This window comes from Acomys minous (assembly GCF_964271855.1).
Source record: "Acomys minous genome assembly, chromosome: 18".
NCBI classification, from domain to species: domain Eukaryota; kingdom Metazoa; phylum Chordata; class Mammalia; order Rodentia; family Muridae; genus Acomys; species Acomys minous.
Window position 1 is genome coordinate 49,186,308 of NC_140501.1, and position 16,938 is coordinate 49,203,245.

The 16,938-nt window shown below is 43.2% G+C and overlaps 1 protein-coding gene across 2 annotated transcripts in view; it reads left to right on the forward strand.

Moving 5' to 3' along the window:
* Nucleotides 1–1,069: 1,069 nt before the first annotated feature.
* PIWIL2 (piwi like RNA-mediated gene silencing 2) overlaps nt 1,070–16,938 on the forward strand; it is a 56,020-nt gene continuing 40,151 nt past the window's right edge. Inside the window, exons 1-6 of one of the 2 annotated variants that reach the window (XM_084768297.1) lie at nt 1,070–1,149; nt 3,839–4,075; nt 7,090–7,177; nt 7,586–7,724; nt 9,048–9,254; nt 9,939–10,049. In XM_084768297.1, coding sequence (XP_084624423.1) covers nt 3,884–4,075; nt 7,090–7,177; nt 7,586–7,724; nt 9,048–9,254; nt 9,939–10,049 — 737 coding nt within the window. In that variant the 5' untranslated portion in view covers nt 1,070–1,149; nt 3,839–3,883. Of the gene's footprint in view, nt 1,150–1,365; nt 1,426–3,838; nt 4,076–7,089; nt 7,178–7,585; nt 7,725–9,047; nt 9,255–9,938; nt 10,050–16,938 lie in introns of those variants that run through there. The other variant, XM_084768298.1, reaches the window with a different exon arrangement.

A 16,938-nucleotide genomic window follows, 5' to 3' on the forward strand; every position in this document is an offset into this window, starting at 1 on the left:
TTCTAAATACTTTCCATCTTTATCTCCAGTGAACACTAAGATTGGAATTTTTGTTGTTGTTGTTGTTGTTTTCAAGCAGGGTTTTTCTGTGTAGCCCTGGCTGTCCTGGACTCACTTTGTAGACCAGGCTGGCCTCATTCTCACAGAGGTCCGCCTGCCTCTGCATCACAGAGTGCTGGGATTAAAGGCGTGCTCCACCGCGCCTGGCTAAAATTAGATTTTTCCTTGATGAAATAGTACTCATGGTGTACAGATTACCTGGAAGCTACTGAAAAGCTAAGGAACCCAACCTACAACCTTTGTAATAAAAGTTGCTGCTTGCTTCAGGTTACAGTCAGGGATGCTCGAAGAACTATTGTAGTCACACACCCGAAGACTCTGACTCTTTTCCATAAGCTACTGTTTCAAATATGCAACGAGTGTTTGTTGTTTGTTTGTTTTCAAGACAGGGCTTCTCTGTGTAGCCTTGGCTGTCCTAGACTCAGTTTGAAGACGAGGCTGGCCTCGAAGTCACAGAAATCTGCCTGCCTCTACCTTCCTCAGTGCTGGGATCACAGGTGTGCGCCATCATGTAATGTGTGAATCTTCCATGCAAGCTTTGGTCAGCGTTCCAAAAAGGATAGGGAGCTGGACTTCATTAGGGTTGGAGAACAGTTTCATTTTTCTCCCCAGGGTGGTAGCTTTGTTGCACCCCTCAGTCCTGGGCAAGACAAGTGTTCCACCACTGAGCTACAGCCCCGCTATCAAACTTTGGTATTTAATGCTCACATATTACGGTCTTTATGCTTGGAAGACAGCGCAGGTGACCATCAACAATGAATGTATTAGCTAAATTTGTTTACAGGAGGAACCCACTGAAAGGGATTTTAGGACAACCCTCTGCCCCGCAAAACACTTTAAAATCACTCCCGTAACTTCTAGCACGGGGTTGAGCTCAACCTCCACATAGCTGGACTACATGAAAGGGCGAGCCAATGAGGAAATGGAATCTTATGAGCGGCATGTTGTTTGGCCAATGGGCTGAGTCCCTGGACTAGGGAGGCCCGGAAGTCAGGACTTGGGGCACGTGGTTCGTTCCAAGTGGCGGGTCGGGTGGTGAAGGTGGTGTTCTGCCAAAGCAGCTTCAGGTTCCTGGTGACTCGAGGCCAGGTGAGAGAACAAAACTCAGATGTGGACGGTAGGAGGGTTAAGTGCGCCCTGGTGCTGCCTTGACGGGCATTTGTCCGGGCTCCAGGGGGTGGTGCGCTGGGAGCTCCCAGCCAGGGCCCCTCCCACCCTCTTGGGTTATCTCCTACCCCACGCCCCTCCCCCACAACGCAGAGGTGGCGTGTGGGTGGGGCGGGGTGGACTGGAATTCGTTATTCCAGGCCGCGTGTGTGTCGGAGGAACGGAGGAACGCAGGGCGTGGAATAGGAGGGGAAAGAGGTGTGGCTCGAGGAGAGAGGGCACTCTCTTGGGGGGTTCAGCGCCGCAAGACCCCAAGAGATCTCTGGACAAGACTTTTAGCTGGCCATAATCCAGTTGGTGGTTGGTACTTGGCTGTCGTGGACCCTGGGTGGCAATTTGCTTTGAAGGACTTGGCCTCAGGTTAGGCCCTGAGGCCTAGTGTCCCAGCCCAAAGGGCACCCGTGGAGAACTGGAGAAGATAGGCCTGGCCTGGGACCCTTCACTGGCGAATGTTAGAACTAACTCGGGGAGGAAACCTACTTGAGGGAAAGGCCTCCCGGAGGAGGGGTCCGACCTGTGATCATAGGAGGGTAAAAAAGGATTACAGAGGCCTGCGCTATAGTATCACTTCTTATGTACCAGTTAGGTGGCAACTGACTTCTAGAGTCTTCGGTAAGGCTAGGGTGGGATGACCAAAAAAAAAAAAAAAAAAAAAGAAGCAAGCAGTTCTAGCAAATGAGGAGTTGCGTGTCCGTTTTCTTTCTATTTGAGGTTGGATTTCTCCTTAGCCAACAGTGCAGGCAGGTTTACAAAAGCTCAGAAAAGATTCCTGGGTTTGGCATGTAACTCAGTGATCGAGTGCATGCCTAACATACATAAGAGCTTGGATTTGATGCCCAGCCCAAGAGGGAAAAAAGGAAGAACGAAAGAAAAAAGATTGTTCAGGGATCAGGAATGAGTCAGGACAATGAGAGAAACCCTTTGTAGAGTGAATCTTGAAATCTGTTAATTAGAAAGTGATTTTGAAGAGGCCTGATGGATCATAGATTTGAGGTAGGCTGGGGGGGGGCTCACCCCTAGTTAGCTGGGGGAGGGAAGAAATTAAATGGAACCTGTGAGAGCCAGCAAAGGACAGAGGCTTTGTACCCTGGAGACCTTAGCTCTGCCCGTGTTTGTAAAAAACCAGATTAAGACCCAGGTCCATGGTGCATGCCTGTAATCCCAGCACTCGAGGAGGCAGAAGCAGGCAGATCTATGAGTTCTCAAGTGAGTCCAGGACAGCCAAGGCTACACAGAGAACCCTGTCTCTTAAAACAAACAAACAAACAAACAAACAACAACAACAACAACAAACCTGGATAAAGATTCAGAAAAGCAACTAAACCCAACAGAGTAGAGCTAAGTTATAGATTAAGGGGGGAAAACATATAGGAGAAAACAAAGCAAAAACCATACATGTTTGTTGACAGGACAATTTTATGGTATGGAGGAGGTGTTAAGTATAACTTTTCACCCCCATACACAAAAACAACTGTTCCCTTCTACAATATGTGGTTAAAGGTACTTTGATGGACATCTCCCAGAGAGGCTGTGTAGGTGGAGACGCTCAAAAAGGGCTTTGGCTAGAGGAGGGTGCTCAGATTGTTCTTAGCTGAAATATGGTCCTTAATGGGACATGGGAGCTTATTCCTATAATTCCAAAACACAGGAAGATTGCAAGTTCAAAGGCTTGCCTGAGCTCCATAGCAAGGCCTTAAAAGCAAAAAACAAAAACAAAAACAAACAAAAAAAACCCACACACACACAAAAAAACCCAAAAGTTTTCTGCCCAAGACCGGGTTTCTTAGTATAGGCCTGGCTGTCCTGGAATACTTTCTATAGACCAGGCTGGCCTTGAACTCACAAGAGATCTGCCTGCCTCTGCTTCCTGGGATCAAACTTGTGCACCACCACTGGCAATGATTGTTGTTGTTGTTGTTTTTTTTTTTAAAGAAACCATTGAAATGAATCTGTTATGAGATACTGGTCCTGTCACTGATCTGACTTGGCCAATGAATCTCCTCTACTTTGTGTATCTGTTTTAAAAGAAGGAAAAGGCAAACTGGGGATTTTAAGGTTTTAAAAAATTAATTCCTTGGGAACTTCACCCCTTATGTGTTATGGTCATACACATTCCCTTCCTAAACTCTTCTCGGACCCATCCCTTCCCTACCGGTCCAACTTTGTAACTTTAAAAAAAAACACCCATCAAATCCAATATGTGCTGCCCATATATATACTCCTGCATGTGTGGCCTTTCTCTGGAGTGTGGTCACTTTGCTAGAGGATGCATTGATAAAGGAAACTGAGTCCCCTCTCCAGCTATCAGTTGCCAATAGCTTCATGCCTAGGGGTGGGACTTCACGCCCACCTCCTTCTCCAAGCTGGGAGTTGGTATGGCTTGAGCATTAACCGTCCACCATCTGATGACAAGTAAGTCCCACTGCACAAAATGAAAGACCCTGTCACTAGACAGGACCCAGGCCCTAGGGCTCTTCTGCTTAATGGACATAGTGTTAAACTGACTCCTGATGACTCGTCACATCCATAGATTTTAATACATCTCTCACCTCTCATCAGAAAACTATTTACAGTAGATGGTGAATCTTTAATGATTTGAAAATGCTGGCAGGTAATCAACCAGAACAGAATCAACAACCATTTCTGCAGCCTCTCAATGGATCCTGTCCGGCCGTTGTTCAGGGGGCCTACTCCTGTCCACCCATCTCAATGTGTTCGGATGCCAGGCTGTTGGCCACAAGCTCCTAGACCTTTGGACCCAGGCTGGGGTAGGGCAGGACCTGCAGGCAGAGGCCTTGTGTTTAGGAAGCCAGAGGAATCCAGCCCACAACTCCAGCTGGTACAAAAGGTAAGACACGGCTTAGCAAACGGGGGTGCTTTCTATAGGATCAAGGGCTGTTATTTTTATTTTTATTTATTTATTTTTTTGACAAGTAGTTGCATTTTCTGGTCATGCAATTCAAGTCCTAGAGAAGGTGCCTCAAAATAAACACTAGATGGACTGGGGCAGTGCTTACGGGTGGTTTCTAGCCGCAGTCCTCCGTCCACGCATTTCTCCGTTTTCCATCCTTCGATATATAGTTGAGGGGTTTAAACACAGCCTTTTGCTGCTTCTGAGTGTTCAGAGTGTACTCTGATTAGCTCTGTAGTACTGACAACAACTCCTGCCTCTGCAGAAATAACTATTTAGTTTGCGCCTTCCAAAAACTCCTTGAAAATAAAGAGAACCCTCACTGGTGCTCCTGTAGTGTGAATGTGTTTAGTCTCCCAGTTAGAAGTGATTTTAAGAACAGTACTCATCTACAGTTCATATTTCAAGGATAAAGGCTACATAGACGTAGTGACATCATGGTTTTTTAAAAAAGCTTTATATAAGCCTCCACGCCAGGCCGCCAGCATCACGCATAATCCTGAAGGTGGATATGGGGGGTCAGAGGGGGGGGCGCGCCTCTAAGTGTGGATGAACAGGGTGAGCAGCCAATGTGACATCATGATTTTTTAAAAAATTATTTTATGTGCTTTTGTGTTTTGATTGCATGTGTGTCTGTGGGTTTCAGATCCTGGAGTTACAGACAGTTGTGAGCTGTTGTGTGGGTGCTGGGAATTGAATCTGGGTCCCCTGGAAGAGCAGTCAGTGCTCTTAACTGCTGAGCCATCTGTCCAGCCCCCAAATTATAATTATTCTAAGAAGAGTTGAAAGTGATAGGTACAAGGTTTTCTAAGAAAACTGACACAATGTTTTATGTTTAGTCAAATGAAATGCTTTGGTTTGTATGTAGTAGCTTTTATTCGCCTAGCAGTTCTAATTGGTGAAACAGCAAGCTTTCAGGACTACCACAGCAGCACAGTTGCAGGGTTCACTGGATATTGTTTAAGAGGAAAAAAACCCACAAGACGGGACAGAGGATGCAGCTCAGTTGGTATGGTGCCTGCCTTGCATGCGTGGAACCTAGGATTTGATCCCCAGCACCACACAAACCAGGTGCAGATGCACAGATCTGTAATCCCAGCACTGTGAGATGAGACAGGAGGCTCAGAAGTTCAGCATTCATCTTTGACTATATAGCAAGTTTGAGACCAGCTTGTTTAAAAAACCAAAACAAAACCCTAAACTTCTGATATCCTTAAATAATCTTTCTTTCTTTCCATAAACTTGGTTAACTAATGTTCCTGTTACCTTTCACCTTGGCTGTGTAGGAAATAAACTTGGAAACAGGCTGGGGAGAAGACTCAGTGGGCAAGGTACTTGTTGTGTGAACATAAGGACCGGGGTTTGAGTCTCCAGCACCCGTGTAAAGGCTGGGCACAGTGACCCTCATCTGTAACCCAGCGTCTAATCCCATCACTCCTACAGGGATCTGGGAAGTGGAGATGGGAGAATCCACAGATGCTCGCAGGCCAGCTAGCCTGGTGTACGCACTAGCCAACAAGCAGCACGAGACTGGTCTCAAAGAAGGTGGAAGATAGGGCCTGTTCGTGAGGTTGTCTTCCAACTTGCATATACCCACAGTCACACTAATACACAAAGATAGAAAATAATTTTAAAAAATTTTAAACTTAAATAGATTTACATTTAATAATAAAACCAACCAACCTCCCCCTCCCCTTGGAAAAAAATGGGGACTGAAGAGATAGCCAGCAGTTAAACACACTTGCTGCTCTTAACACCCACACGCTGGCTTATAAGTCTGCAAATCCACTGCTAGGGGATCTGATGCTGCCTTCTGGTCTCCACAGTAACCAAGCACACAGATAGTACACACACATACATGCAGGCAAAACCAGTCATACATATATAAAATAAAAATAAATAAATCTTGTAAAAATATAAGTAACTAGGTGTGGTGGAGCACACCTTTAATCCTAGCACTTAGGAGGCAGAAACAGGTGGATTTCTGTGAGTTTGAGGTCAGCCAAGGCTACATAGTGAGATCTTATTTCAAATATATAAATAAATAATAAAACCTGGAAAACCAGACACCTATTTTGTGGTATTTTATTATACTGTACATCAATTCATAGATTATTATTATTATTATTATTATTATTATTATTATTATTATTTGTTGTTGTTGTTGTTGTTGAGGCAGGTTTTCTCTATATAGCCTTGGCTGTCCTGTGAACTCACTGTGATGACCAGGCTTGAAATTCACAGAAATCCACCTACCTTTGCCTCCTGAGTGCTAGGATTAAAGGTATGTGCCCACAAACCTAGCCATAGACTTCTTAAAAAGTATATTCCCTATTTTTGTGTGTTTGGGCATTTTGCCTGCATATATGTCTGTGCACCGCATGTATGCCTGGTGCTAAGGAGGCACAAAAGGGCATTGGGTCCCTTGATGCCACATGGTGCTGGGAATTGAACCTAGATCTTCTGGAAGAGCAACTACTGCTCTTAACTGACCCTTAAATTCATGGGGTGTTTAGTCAAACAACATTTACTTTAAAGTCTAATAAGACATGGTAATAAGTATTGAAAAAATAATGAAGTGTTTTATCCATTTAAAAATTTTTATTACCTTTGCATTTATTTTGCATGTATATGCATGATATGTGAGTGTGTTTGTGTCTGTAGTGTGTGTGTGTGTGTGTGTGTGTGTGTACACATGCCACAGAGTGCATGTGAAGGACAGGGAACAACTTGTGAGAGTAGTTCTCTCCTTCCCCCATGTGGGTTTTGGGGGTTGAACTCAGGTTCTGCAGTGTGGAAACAGGCACTCTTCCTCTTAGCAGCTGATACCCCTTATCCTTGTAACACTGATGGGATTTACAGAAGGCATTTTTTTTTTTTACTTAGAAAGCCATTGTTTCTAGGGTTCTAATCTATTTCTTAGGATAACCTTAATAATTACCTTTCCCTAGGAGTCTGTGGGTTTGGTGTCCATGTTCCGGGGCATGGGCCTTGACACAACAATCCGGACCCCTTCAAAACGAGAAGTACCTCCTTTAGGTATGTGGGAGTCAGCTGGAAGTACGGAGGCTCTTGTGCCTCCTGTTAGGAAGGCATGTGTGTTTGCTTGGGTTTGTGTTATGGAGTCATGTGTGTTTGCTTGGTTCTTATGTTATGGAGTCATGTGTGTTTGCTTGGGTTTGTGTTATGGAGTCATGTGTGTTTGCTTGGTTCTTATGTTATGGAGGCATGTGTGTTTGCTTGGGTTTGTGTTATGGAGTCATGTGTGTTTGCTTGGTTCTCGTGTTATAGAGGCATGTGTGGTTTCTTGGGTTTCATGTTATGGAGGCATGTGTGGTTGCTTGACTTTTGTGTCCACATGGTTTGCCTTTAGAAACCTAACTGCAACATACTAACATCACAGTAACAGCTGAGGTTTGAGTAACAGCCGAGGTTTGGCTCTTGCAGGCAGAGGCGTCCTAGGTCGAGGCTTGTCTGCTAATATGGTCCTCAAGGACAGAGAAGAACCCCGTTCCTCTTTGCCTGATCCTTTGGTGCTGGCAGCTGGGGATAGCAAGCTGGCAGAGGCTTCTGTTGGTTGGAGTAGGTGGGTATAGTTACTTTGTCCTGTAACCTCAAGTGCCAGATGCTGTGAGAGGCTCTGGAACAGGTGTGTTACCTTCCAAGATGGCCATCCATGCTGGTGTTTACCAGGAATAGTTGGTGGCTACTCATCCAGGCCGTCATTAGGAAGGGAGAGTAGTTCCCAGTAGGTACATCACAGCTTCCTTTGACTCTTCACAAGGTTCCCTGATGGAAGATAGGAGTCACATTCCCTTCAATTCTGTCTAGGAAGATGGCTCTGAGAAAGGGCCTGCCAAGAGTGCCTAGTGAGTGAGCCATTATTTTAAGAGAAGCCCGAGGCTAAGCCTGGGCCCCTTTGAGTACCCCTCCAAGAAAAGAATGGTAAGCAATGACTGCAAACAGCAGCCTCCATGGGGGGAGGGTATACCTTGTTGCCACTGTGGTAGTCCTAAGGGACCTTGGAGACAGTTTTGTGGAGGCTGTTCATGTCTGGCTAGTTTGCATGGTGCCTTTGGGAAGCCCCAGGGCAGTGGCCAGGGTTCACACTATCAGGTCATCGTGGTCATCGACACCAAGCTGCAGAATAAGAAACATGTCATTGAGGCCCTGTGTAGAGCCAGGTTCAAGTTCCGTATACCTCAAAGAAGATCCGTGCTTCACTAAGTTAAATGTAGATGAATTTGAAGGCACAGTAGCTGAGAAGTGGCTTATCTTGCATGGCTGTGAGGTCAAATGCACCCCAGTAGTGATCCCCTGAGCAAATGACAGGCTCTGCACTCCAGATCTCCATGGAGGTTCCACCAAATCATGTTCAGTAATAAATTTCATGTCTAGTTTTGTTTTGTTTTGTTTTTTGTTGTTGTTTGTTTTTTTGGGTTTTGGTTTTTGGTTTTTTGAGACAGAGTTTCTCTATGTTATCTTGGCTGTCCTGGACTTGGCTTTGTAGACCAGGCTGGCCTCAAACTCACAGTGATCTGCCTGCTTCTGCCTCCCGAGTGCTGGGATTAAAGGCATACACCACCACCGACCAACTTTCATGTCTAGTTTTTGTTTGTTTTTTTTTTTAAAGATTTATTTATTAATTACATATACAGTGTTCTGCCTGCTTGTACACCTGCAGGCCAGAAGAGGGCACCAGATTCCATTGTAGATGGTTGTGAGCCATCATGTGGTTGCTGGGAATTGAACTCAGGACCTTTGGAAGAGCAGGCAGTGGTCTTGACTTCTGAGCCATCTCTCCAGCCCTCATGTCTAGTTTTTAAAAATAAGAGGAATTGTTCACTTAAGGGGATGGTCTAGATGTAATATAGACTAGAAGGGCCCTGCTTTGCCTTTCTTGCTTCAGGATGCTGGGAAGAGGCAGTTCTGATGTCTCTTTGTTACCACTGGGAAGAGCAGCCAGTAGGATAGGCAGAGGAATAGACAAGCCTCCCAGTGCCTTTGGTCTGACTGCCCGGGATCCCCCACGGCTGCCACAGCCTCCAGCTCTGTCTCCAACCTCACTGCACTCTGCAGATCCTCCTCCAGTCCTGACTATGGAACGCAAGGAAAAGTGAGTAAAGAGCACCCTCTGCTCTGAAGGAGGGGTATGGCGAGGAAGGGGGGCCCTGTAGCCTGCTCTTGAGCTGTGGACACTGTTCTGGGAGTCCGCATTCTTATGGGGTGCTAGGGGCTGGAGGGCGTTCTGCCATTTGACAGAGGGGGTAGATGAAGAGATTCCAGAAGAAGTGCAGTGGGTTTAAGGATGACTATAAACAGAGGGTGTTCTCAGTGAGCAGCCTCTTGGCTTGTTCCCTCCCTTCCACATTCAGATTGACAGTTCTTGTCATGGTGAAGATAATGAAGTCACCTAGGAGGAATATTAACAATACTTTGCCTCTCTCCTTGGAATGAATTCTTTGTTTTTAGGTAGCTGGCCTTGTTTATTGTAGTGCTATTTGTAGGGCCTCCCAGATTACTTTGCTGTGTAGTTACATGTGGTTGTGTTAGAACATACTGACTCACAGTTTGTGTATCAGTAAGTTAGTTGGGACATTTTTTCCAGTCTTTTTCTTGATGAAGGCTGCTTAGTTGGTTATTAGGCTATATAATGTGGGGGTGTGTATGTTTTACTGTAGTCCCAGCTGGCCTTGGCTCCTGAGCTCGAGGGATCTTCTGCCTTAGCCTCAGAGTAAATGGAACTAAGCTGTATATTATCATGCCAGCCTGTGCTCACCTCACCCCTTTCTTTCCCCAGAGAGCTTTTAGTCAAGCAAGGATCAAAAGGAACACCTCAATCTTTGGGACTGAACCTCATCAAAATCCAGTGTCATAATGAAGCAGTTTATCAGTATCACGTGACTTTCAGGTGGGTACGGCTCTTTTTCTTCCTTGTGCCCTTCCTAGAGGACAGGGATGCTCTGGATCCCTGAAATTAACCCAGTACTGCTCTAAACTACTCCAGACTCCTCATGCAGTTAGCCTGGCTCAAGGTTCTGGGAGGATGTCCAAAGGTAGTATTTGTGTGTACTTTGGGTTTTGATTTAATAGGTTCAGGCTCATGGTATGAAGCTAGAAATGGATTTAGTGTTGAAGTAATGGACCGGAAGCTCAGGGCCCGTGCTTGGCATGGGCTCCTCCCGTGATCTGTATGTACTGATGCTTGAACTCAGTGCTTCACACATACAAGGCAAATGTTCCACTACTGAGCAAAACCCCAGCACCCTTCCATGACCACTTGACTCATCTTTTGTAATTTTTTATTCCTTTTCTTAAACTCCTACCACTTGTATAAGATCCACAACTCACAAAGCCCAGATTCTCCTATATACATACCATGGTTATTGGCAGTTCTTGTCTCTCCAGTGACACTCCATAAGCTAAGGAGTACGGAGATGGAGAGATGGCTCAGTGCGTAGGAGCATATGCTGCTCTTGCAAAGGAGCCAAGTTTGGTTCCCAGCACCCTTTTTGGGCAGCTCACAACCAGCTATAAATCCAGCTCTAGGTGAATCTAATACCATACCCGAACATAGGTACATATACACACAAATGGTTAAAAGTAATAGAAACAAATCTTAAAAAACAAAATAAACAAAGCCAGGTGCAGTGATGCATGCCTGTAATCCCAGCACTCAGGAAGGCAGAGGCAGGTGAATCTCTGTGAGTTCGAGGCCAGCATAGTCTACAAAGCAAATCCAAGACAGCCAAGACTACACAGAGAAACTCTGTCTTGAAAAAAACAAAGCTGAGCGTGATGGCGCACGCCTTTAATCCCAGCACCTGGGAGGCAAGAGGCAGGCAGATCTCTGAGTTTGAGGCCAGCCTGTTCTACAAAGTGAGTCCAGGAGAGCCTGCACGGCTGTTACACAGAGAAACCCTGTCTTGAAAAAACAAGACAAAACAAACTGCCCCCCCAAAAAAAGAAAAAAAAAACAGAAAGAAAGAAAGGAAAAGAAAAACTTGGTTTGAAATAAAAAAAAAAAAAAGAACTTTAATTTTATAGCAACATTTTAGGATTTTTCCTATGTTTTAGCATAAGGGTTCAGAATACTTTATGTTCTCTATATACGATCATAGGAAAAAGCCTTTCTCTAGAGTTTATTGGCTGGAATCATAAAAAAACAAATGTTTTGAACTACATTTGAAGACAATGTGAAGATGGAAATTTGCACTTTTCTGACACTATAAATGGAGCAGAACATAAGGTTTGCTGTGTGTACCCATTGTGACACTAATGAACATATTTAATACATCATTTACTTGTGGTGAGAGCATGTAATGTCACCTTTAACAGGATATCACAAATTATGGTTACATGCTCTGACTGCTGTAGGATACCCACTCAAGCTCACTCTCTGTGTTGCAGCACTGCTGCATTGATGGACGTTCCCACTCCTCATCTCCCCTCTCCCCCCTTAAAGTTATTTTTATAAAACTGTGTTTGTTTCTCAGTTTCTCTCTTAGCCTGGCTATCACCCAATAATTGAGACTCTATTATTTGTTTAACAAGCTTCATGGCATAATAACCGAGCTGTTACTACTCCATTCTTTTTTTTTTTAAATATTTTATTTAGTTTTAATCTATGTGCATTGGTATGAAAGTGTCAGATCTTGGAGTTACAGACAGTTGTGAGCTGCCATGTGGGTGCTGAGAATTGAACCTGGGTCCTTTGGAAGAGTAGGCAGGGCTCTTAAATACTGAGCCATCTCTCCAGCCCCTACTACTCCATTCTTAACCCTCTACGCTAGTCTGGCTTCCTCCCAGAATAAATCCCAGAGATACTTGTACTTTATGGCTTTTCCTGATCAGCTCAGTCCCCTGATCTCTTCTGCACCTCTGCCCATGGCTCAATCCGTACTTTCTCCTCTAACTCTTCCTCTCCTGGTGGGCAAGAAGTCCAGCCCTATTCTTTCCCCTACTCACAGATTATCTGTAAATTGCTTTAGTGGCATATCAAGGGACAGTTGGGGAGCAGTGTTTACAAAACATTGAGATTGGAGAGTCTCAGAAGAAGGATTGCAACCAGATATGGGGGATACAGAAATCAGCATTTGAATTACACAGTAACCTTATGCCTATATCTCCCCCATTTAGTCTAATAAAAGGCTCTTTCTCTTATAATAACAAATTATATGTAATATAACAATTAGGAAAATTATTAGGTAAGATTTACATTTCTATATTTGGCACCCTTGGATAAAGTATTTTACTATCGATTTCTGTCATCCTAAAATAAGTTTAACAGTGAGACTATATCTAGTCTTCAACTGCATCAGATACTTAAGAAGGAATAAATATTATATAAATATGTAGGAAGTACAAGCAAGCAGCATCTAAAAGTATAGAAACGATAGACCTATTTAGCTGCCTGAAAAGTCCCCCAAACTTTCTCCATAACAATGGAACATCATCTTCAAACTTCTGGCTCAGAATATCTGACAGACTTTTCTGTGAACCAGGAATTATGAAGGACTGGCCTACCTTGTCCTTGCAAAGCTTGGCAATCAACTTCCCTGTGCCCATTTTGTCTTTGTTTTTGTTTTTGTTTTTTGAGACAGGCTTTCTCTGTATAGCCTTGACTGTCCTGGACTCACTTTGTAGATCAGACTGGCTTCGAACTCACCCATTTTGTCTGGTTTGGACAGTGTCCTGTCTGCATTTGACTCAAGAGCATCTTCTCATCCAGTGGCTAACATGCCACATATAAAGCCTTTTGTGCTCTTGAAGTAGAAGCAGACCTGTCTCATTGTCAAAAAGGCCTTAAATTAATAAAATCTTTAAAAGCCATAATCTGTAGATCTCTGAGGTTTTTGAAGACCATATGTCTATCTAATCTAAATTGTTTTGTTTCTAGCTATTTTTTACCTGTCAATCTAGGAAACATTTTTGTAATTAACTAAACTAGTATCTAAGATGACCATGAGCTTGATTGTCTGACTGCTAATATGTATTTCTGAATTATCCTAAACAGTTGGTAATAGCAGCTTTCAAAAGGACTAGAATTTAACATTGCAGTTTTAAGAATTATATAGGTATAATACCTTATCGTATTGTAACAAAATATAATCTTAAAGCTATATCCATATACAAGATTTATACCAATGTAAGATTTTTGGCTTATTAATGTTCTTTGGTCCAAAAGTAGATTCAATAATCTACCTTTTACTTATTATTCCTATAACCAACCCCTTTAAAACAATAACAAACATCTATCATCCATAGATGACTGAAAACCATCTGTCCCCTCTTGGGAGTGGGAGTGTATTTTTTTTTAATTATTTCCTGCTGATTTGGGATATAGCTTTTCTTTTTGAGGGGCCCAAGAATACTGGGTTATTATCTGTCTTAAGAAAGATAGCTGTAACTTTAGCTGTCTAATCTCTGCATGCTGAGAAAGTTCGGAGCTTAACTAAGTTCTGACAGGAACAGTCTGATGCTGAATGATCTAGCTGGCTGTTTTGCAATTGCCCCAGATGCAAACTTGAGGAAACAGTTATTGAGGCCATCTCTGAGGTAGGATCACCTGGGCTACTTGTCTTTTTTTGTGTCTAGTCCTCTTGCTCTGCAAAAATATATAAATCTTCCAAGGTATTATACATTTTTGTATTAATACATGTATGGCATGTGCATTGAGCATAGTTCAGTTAAAGATGATTCTCTGGGCTGAACTGTGGTGGCCCACGCCTTTAAATCCCAGCACTTAGGAGGCAGAGGCAGGTGGATTACTGTGAGTTTGAGGTTAGCCTGGTCTAAAAGCAAGTCCAGGTCTACCCCATCTTGAAAACAAAAACAACAACAAAATTCTCTGCTCTTTCTTTGAGCAGGTAAGGTATTTGTTTTTCTGTATAAATTAGTTTGGACTATAAAACCAAACTGAAAATAAATTTTTATTTATGCCATTTAAAAGAATGACATGATAAGTCCTGAAGAATTTGTAGACAGATTTATTTGCCACGCATAGCCAAAGTCCTGGCTGGAGATAGTATCAGAGCTGTTCCCATGTGGAGAGATCACAAATTATAGTATCTGTCCTGTTTGGTCTTCCTGATCTTTTTCTTTCTGTCTGCAGCCAAGAACTTCAGGCGGTCTCCCCTATCAAATCTGATTTCCAACAGTTTGGGTAGAACACATAGCTTTTTGCTTCCTGTTAAGACAAGAGCATATTCTCCCCAATGCAACATATTTCCTGTCTTCCATTTTGGAATTAGGGCCTTTATATCCTGATCTAATTCAGCAGTCCTTTCTAAAGTCCAGTGTATCTTAGCAGGTGTGCTACTTGTCCTATTTAAAAATTTTAACATCAATAAATCATTATTTAATCTATTTAGGGGAGATATTATATTCCCCTTCTGTTTTATTGCTACCTTTTAAAAAGTATTGTTATATCTTCTTATAATTATATGAACTATAGGATTATAAATTATATCTGTAACAGACTTTGTGTCATAATGTCTACAAAATTGTTGTCTGCCAATGTTGTCTTCCAGTATACACCCTGAAGCACCATCAACCCAATTTACAGAGACATCTCCAAGACAGTCACCTTCTCTAATAAATGTATAACCTTAGAATCATGCTTTCCAGAATTTAAGGCAAAAAAGAAAAAAAAGCCCATTGGAATTGTGAATATAAACCTATAGCGTGGTACATGTATTTCAGCTCTCTAATCCCTGTAAAATGAAGCACACAAGCCATTGTCTGGCCTTGATCCAAGGCAGCACCAAACAGCATCTGCATTTCTACTTTATCATACCTTCATCCAGTAATTGAACCTTGACAATACACAGACTTTCCAGTCTGACCATGCTGGCCTGTAGCTGAGGCCTTTCTACCCAGCACCTCAGTAGACTACCATTCTGTAATTTCCTCAAGCCTTTGTGGACTTTCCTCATGTGGAACTACCTCTTTTGGTGTTATTACAAGTTCCAGATTAAATTTCTCAGAAGATTCCCAATTTTGATTCAAAGAATTTTCCAACTTCTGCTCTGTGGCCTTTAATTTAGCATCTGATTTCTCCAATCTCCCAAAGAGGATACACAAAACTGTAATCACTGAAAAAATTATTTGTGTGCTGAAAGAAACAAACAAATGGAATCCAGAAGTACTGTGTCACTCTGTCGTCCTCCATTTTCAACACAGAAAGTAATCTTCTTTTATCTCAAAACCGCTCCCTTAGGACTTTATTTTCTTAGACCCAGCTTCCCTTCCAGACAGTTCAGTTGCTTGAGGCTTCTCTGTCTGGGGGTCCTACTTCCTGGGACATGCTTTCTTCTCCCTCAAAGGATCAGACTCCTCCCCCACTCTGGGAAGTTTCTGGGTCCACAAGTGTTTGCTCCTCTGGCCTGCCTGAGTCAGGCCAGCTTTAGCCTCTGCCTTGGCTAGGAAAGTCTTGCTTCCTCTCTCAGCAAGGGCTTTTTAAACTGACTGCTTCTGCTTTGCCTCTCTGGGGTTTGTTTCAGCTTTTGTTTTCCTGCAGCCAACAGGAGGGCTTGCTGTACCTGGGGCGGTTGGTGGGGTGTGTTTAACCAGGAAGCTGTGAGCTCCTGCCTTAGAATCTGTGGTTGCTCTCTTAGTGAATAGAGCTAAGAAACTGTTTTCTGTTTAAGTTTAGACTATGTAAGTTATTGCTATATTAGTGTAAGTTCTACCCTACTTGGTATGCTAAAATGTTAGTTATCTTTTTTAAATTGTGTTTGTTTCTCAGTGTCTATATCATGCCTCATGTGTCCCTGCATACCAAAAGAGGGCACCAGATCACATTATAGATGGTTATGAGCTACCATGTGGTTGCTGGGAATTGAACTCAGGACCTTTGGAAGAACAGCCAGTGCTCTTAACCTCTGAGCCATCTCTGCAACCCTCTCAGTTTCTCTCTTAAGCTAGCTATCACTCAAATAATTGAGACTCTATTATATTATTTTAACAAGCTTCATGGCACAAGAACTGAGCAGCTATTACTCCATTCTTAACCCTCTACAGTAGTCTCGCTTCCTCTCAGAATAAATCCCAGAGATACTTGCACTTCATGGCTTTCCCTGATCAGCTGAATCCCTTCATCTCTTCTGGACGGACCTCTGTCTGTGGCTCAATCCCTTCTTTTTCTTCTTCTAATTTCTCCTCCCCTGGTGGGCAGGAAGTTCAGCCCACCCTGTTCTCTCCCCTGCTCACAGATTGTCTGTAAGATGCTTTATTGGCATATCAGGATACAGTTGGGGAGCAGTGTTTACACAACATTGAGATAGATTCTCAGGACAAGGATTGCAACCAGATATGGGGGAGGGGAAGCATAGAGTGTAGCGTTTGAATTACACAATAACCTTATGTGTACACCCACCGTTATCCTATTCTGTTTGAGTTGTTTTAAAGATTCCACCTACACATGAGACCTTTTAAAAATATTTTAAATTATGTGTATTTGTATCTGTGTGTGGGCATATGCATGCAGGTACACAAGGAGACCAGAGATGTCAGATCCACCTGGAGCTTGAGTGACAGGCAGCTGTGGGCCGTTGGAAGTAGTTCTAGGAACAGAGTTCTGCAAGAGCAATACATGTTCCTTTTAGAGTTTTCTGTTGTTGTTGTTGTTGTTATTTGGTTGTTTTGTTTTTGTTTTTTGATACAGGGTTTTTCTGTGTAGCCTTGGCTGGTGTGGAACTCTCTCTGTAAACCAGATTAGCCTCAAGAGATTTGCCTGCCTCTGCCTCCTGAGTGCTGGGATTAAAGGAGTGCGTCACCACCTCCTGGCTGTTCTTAAT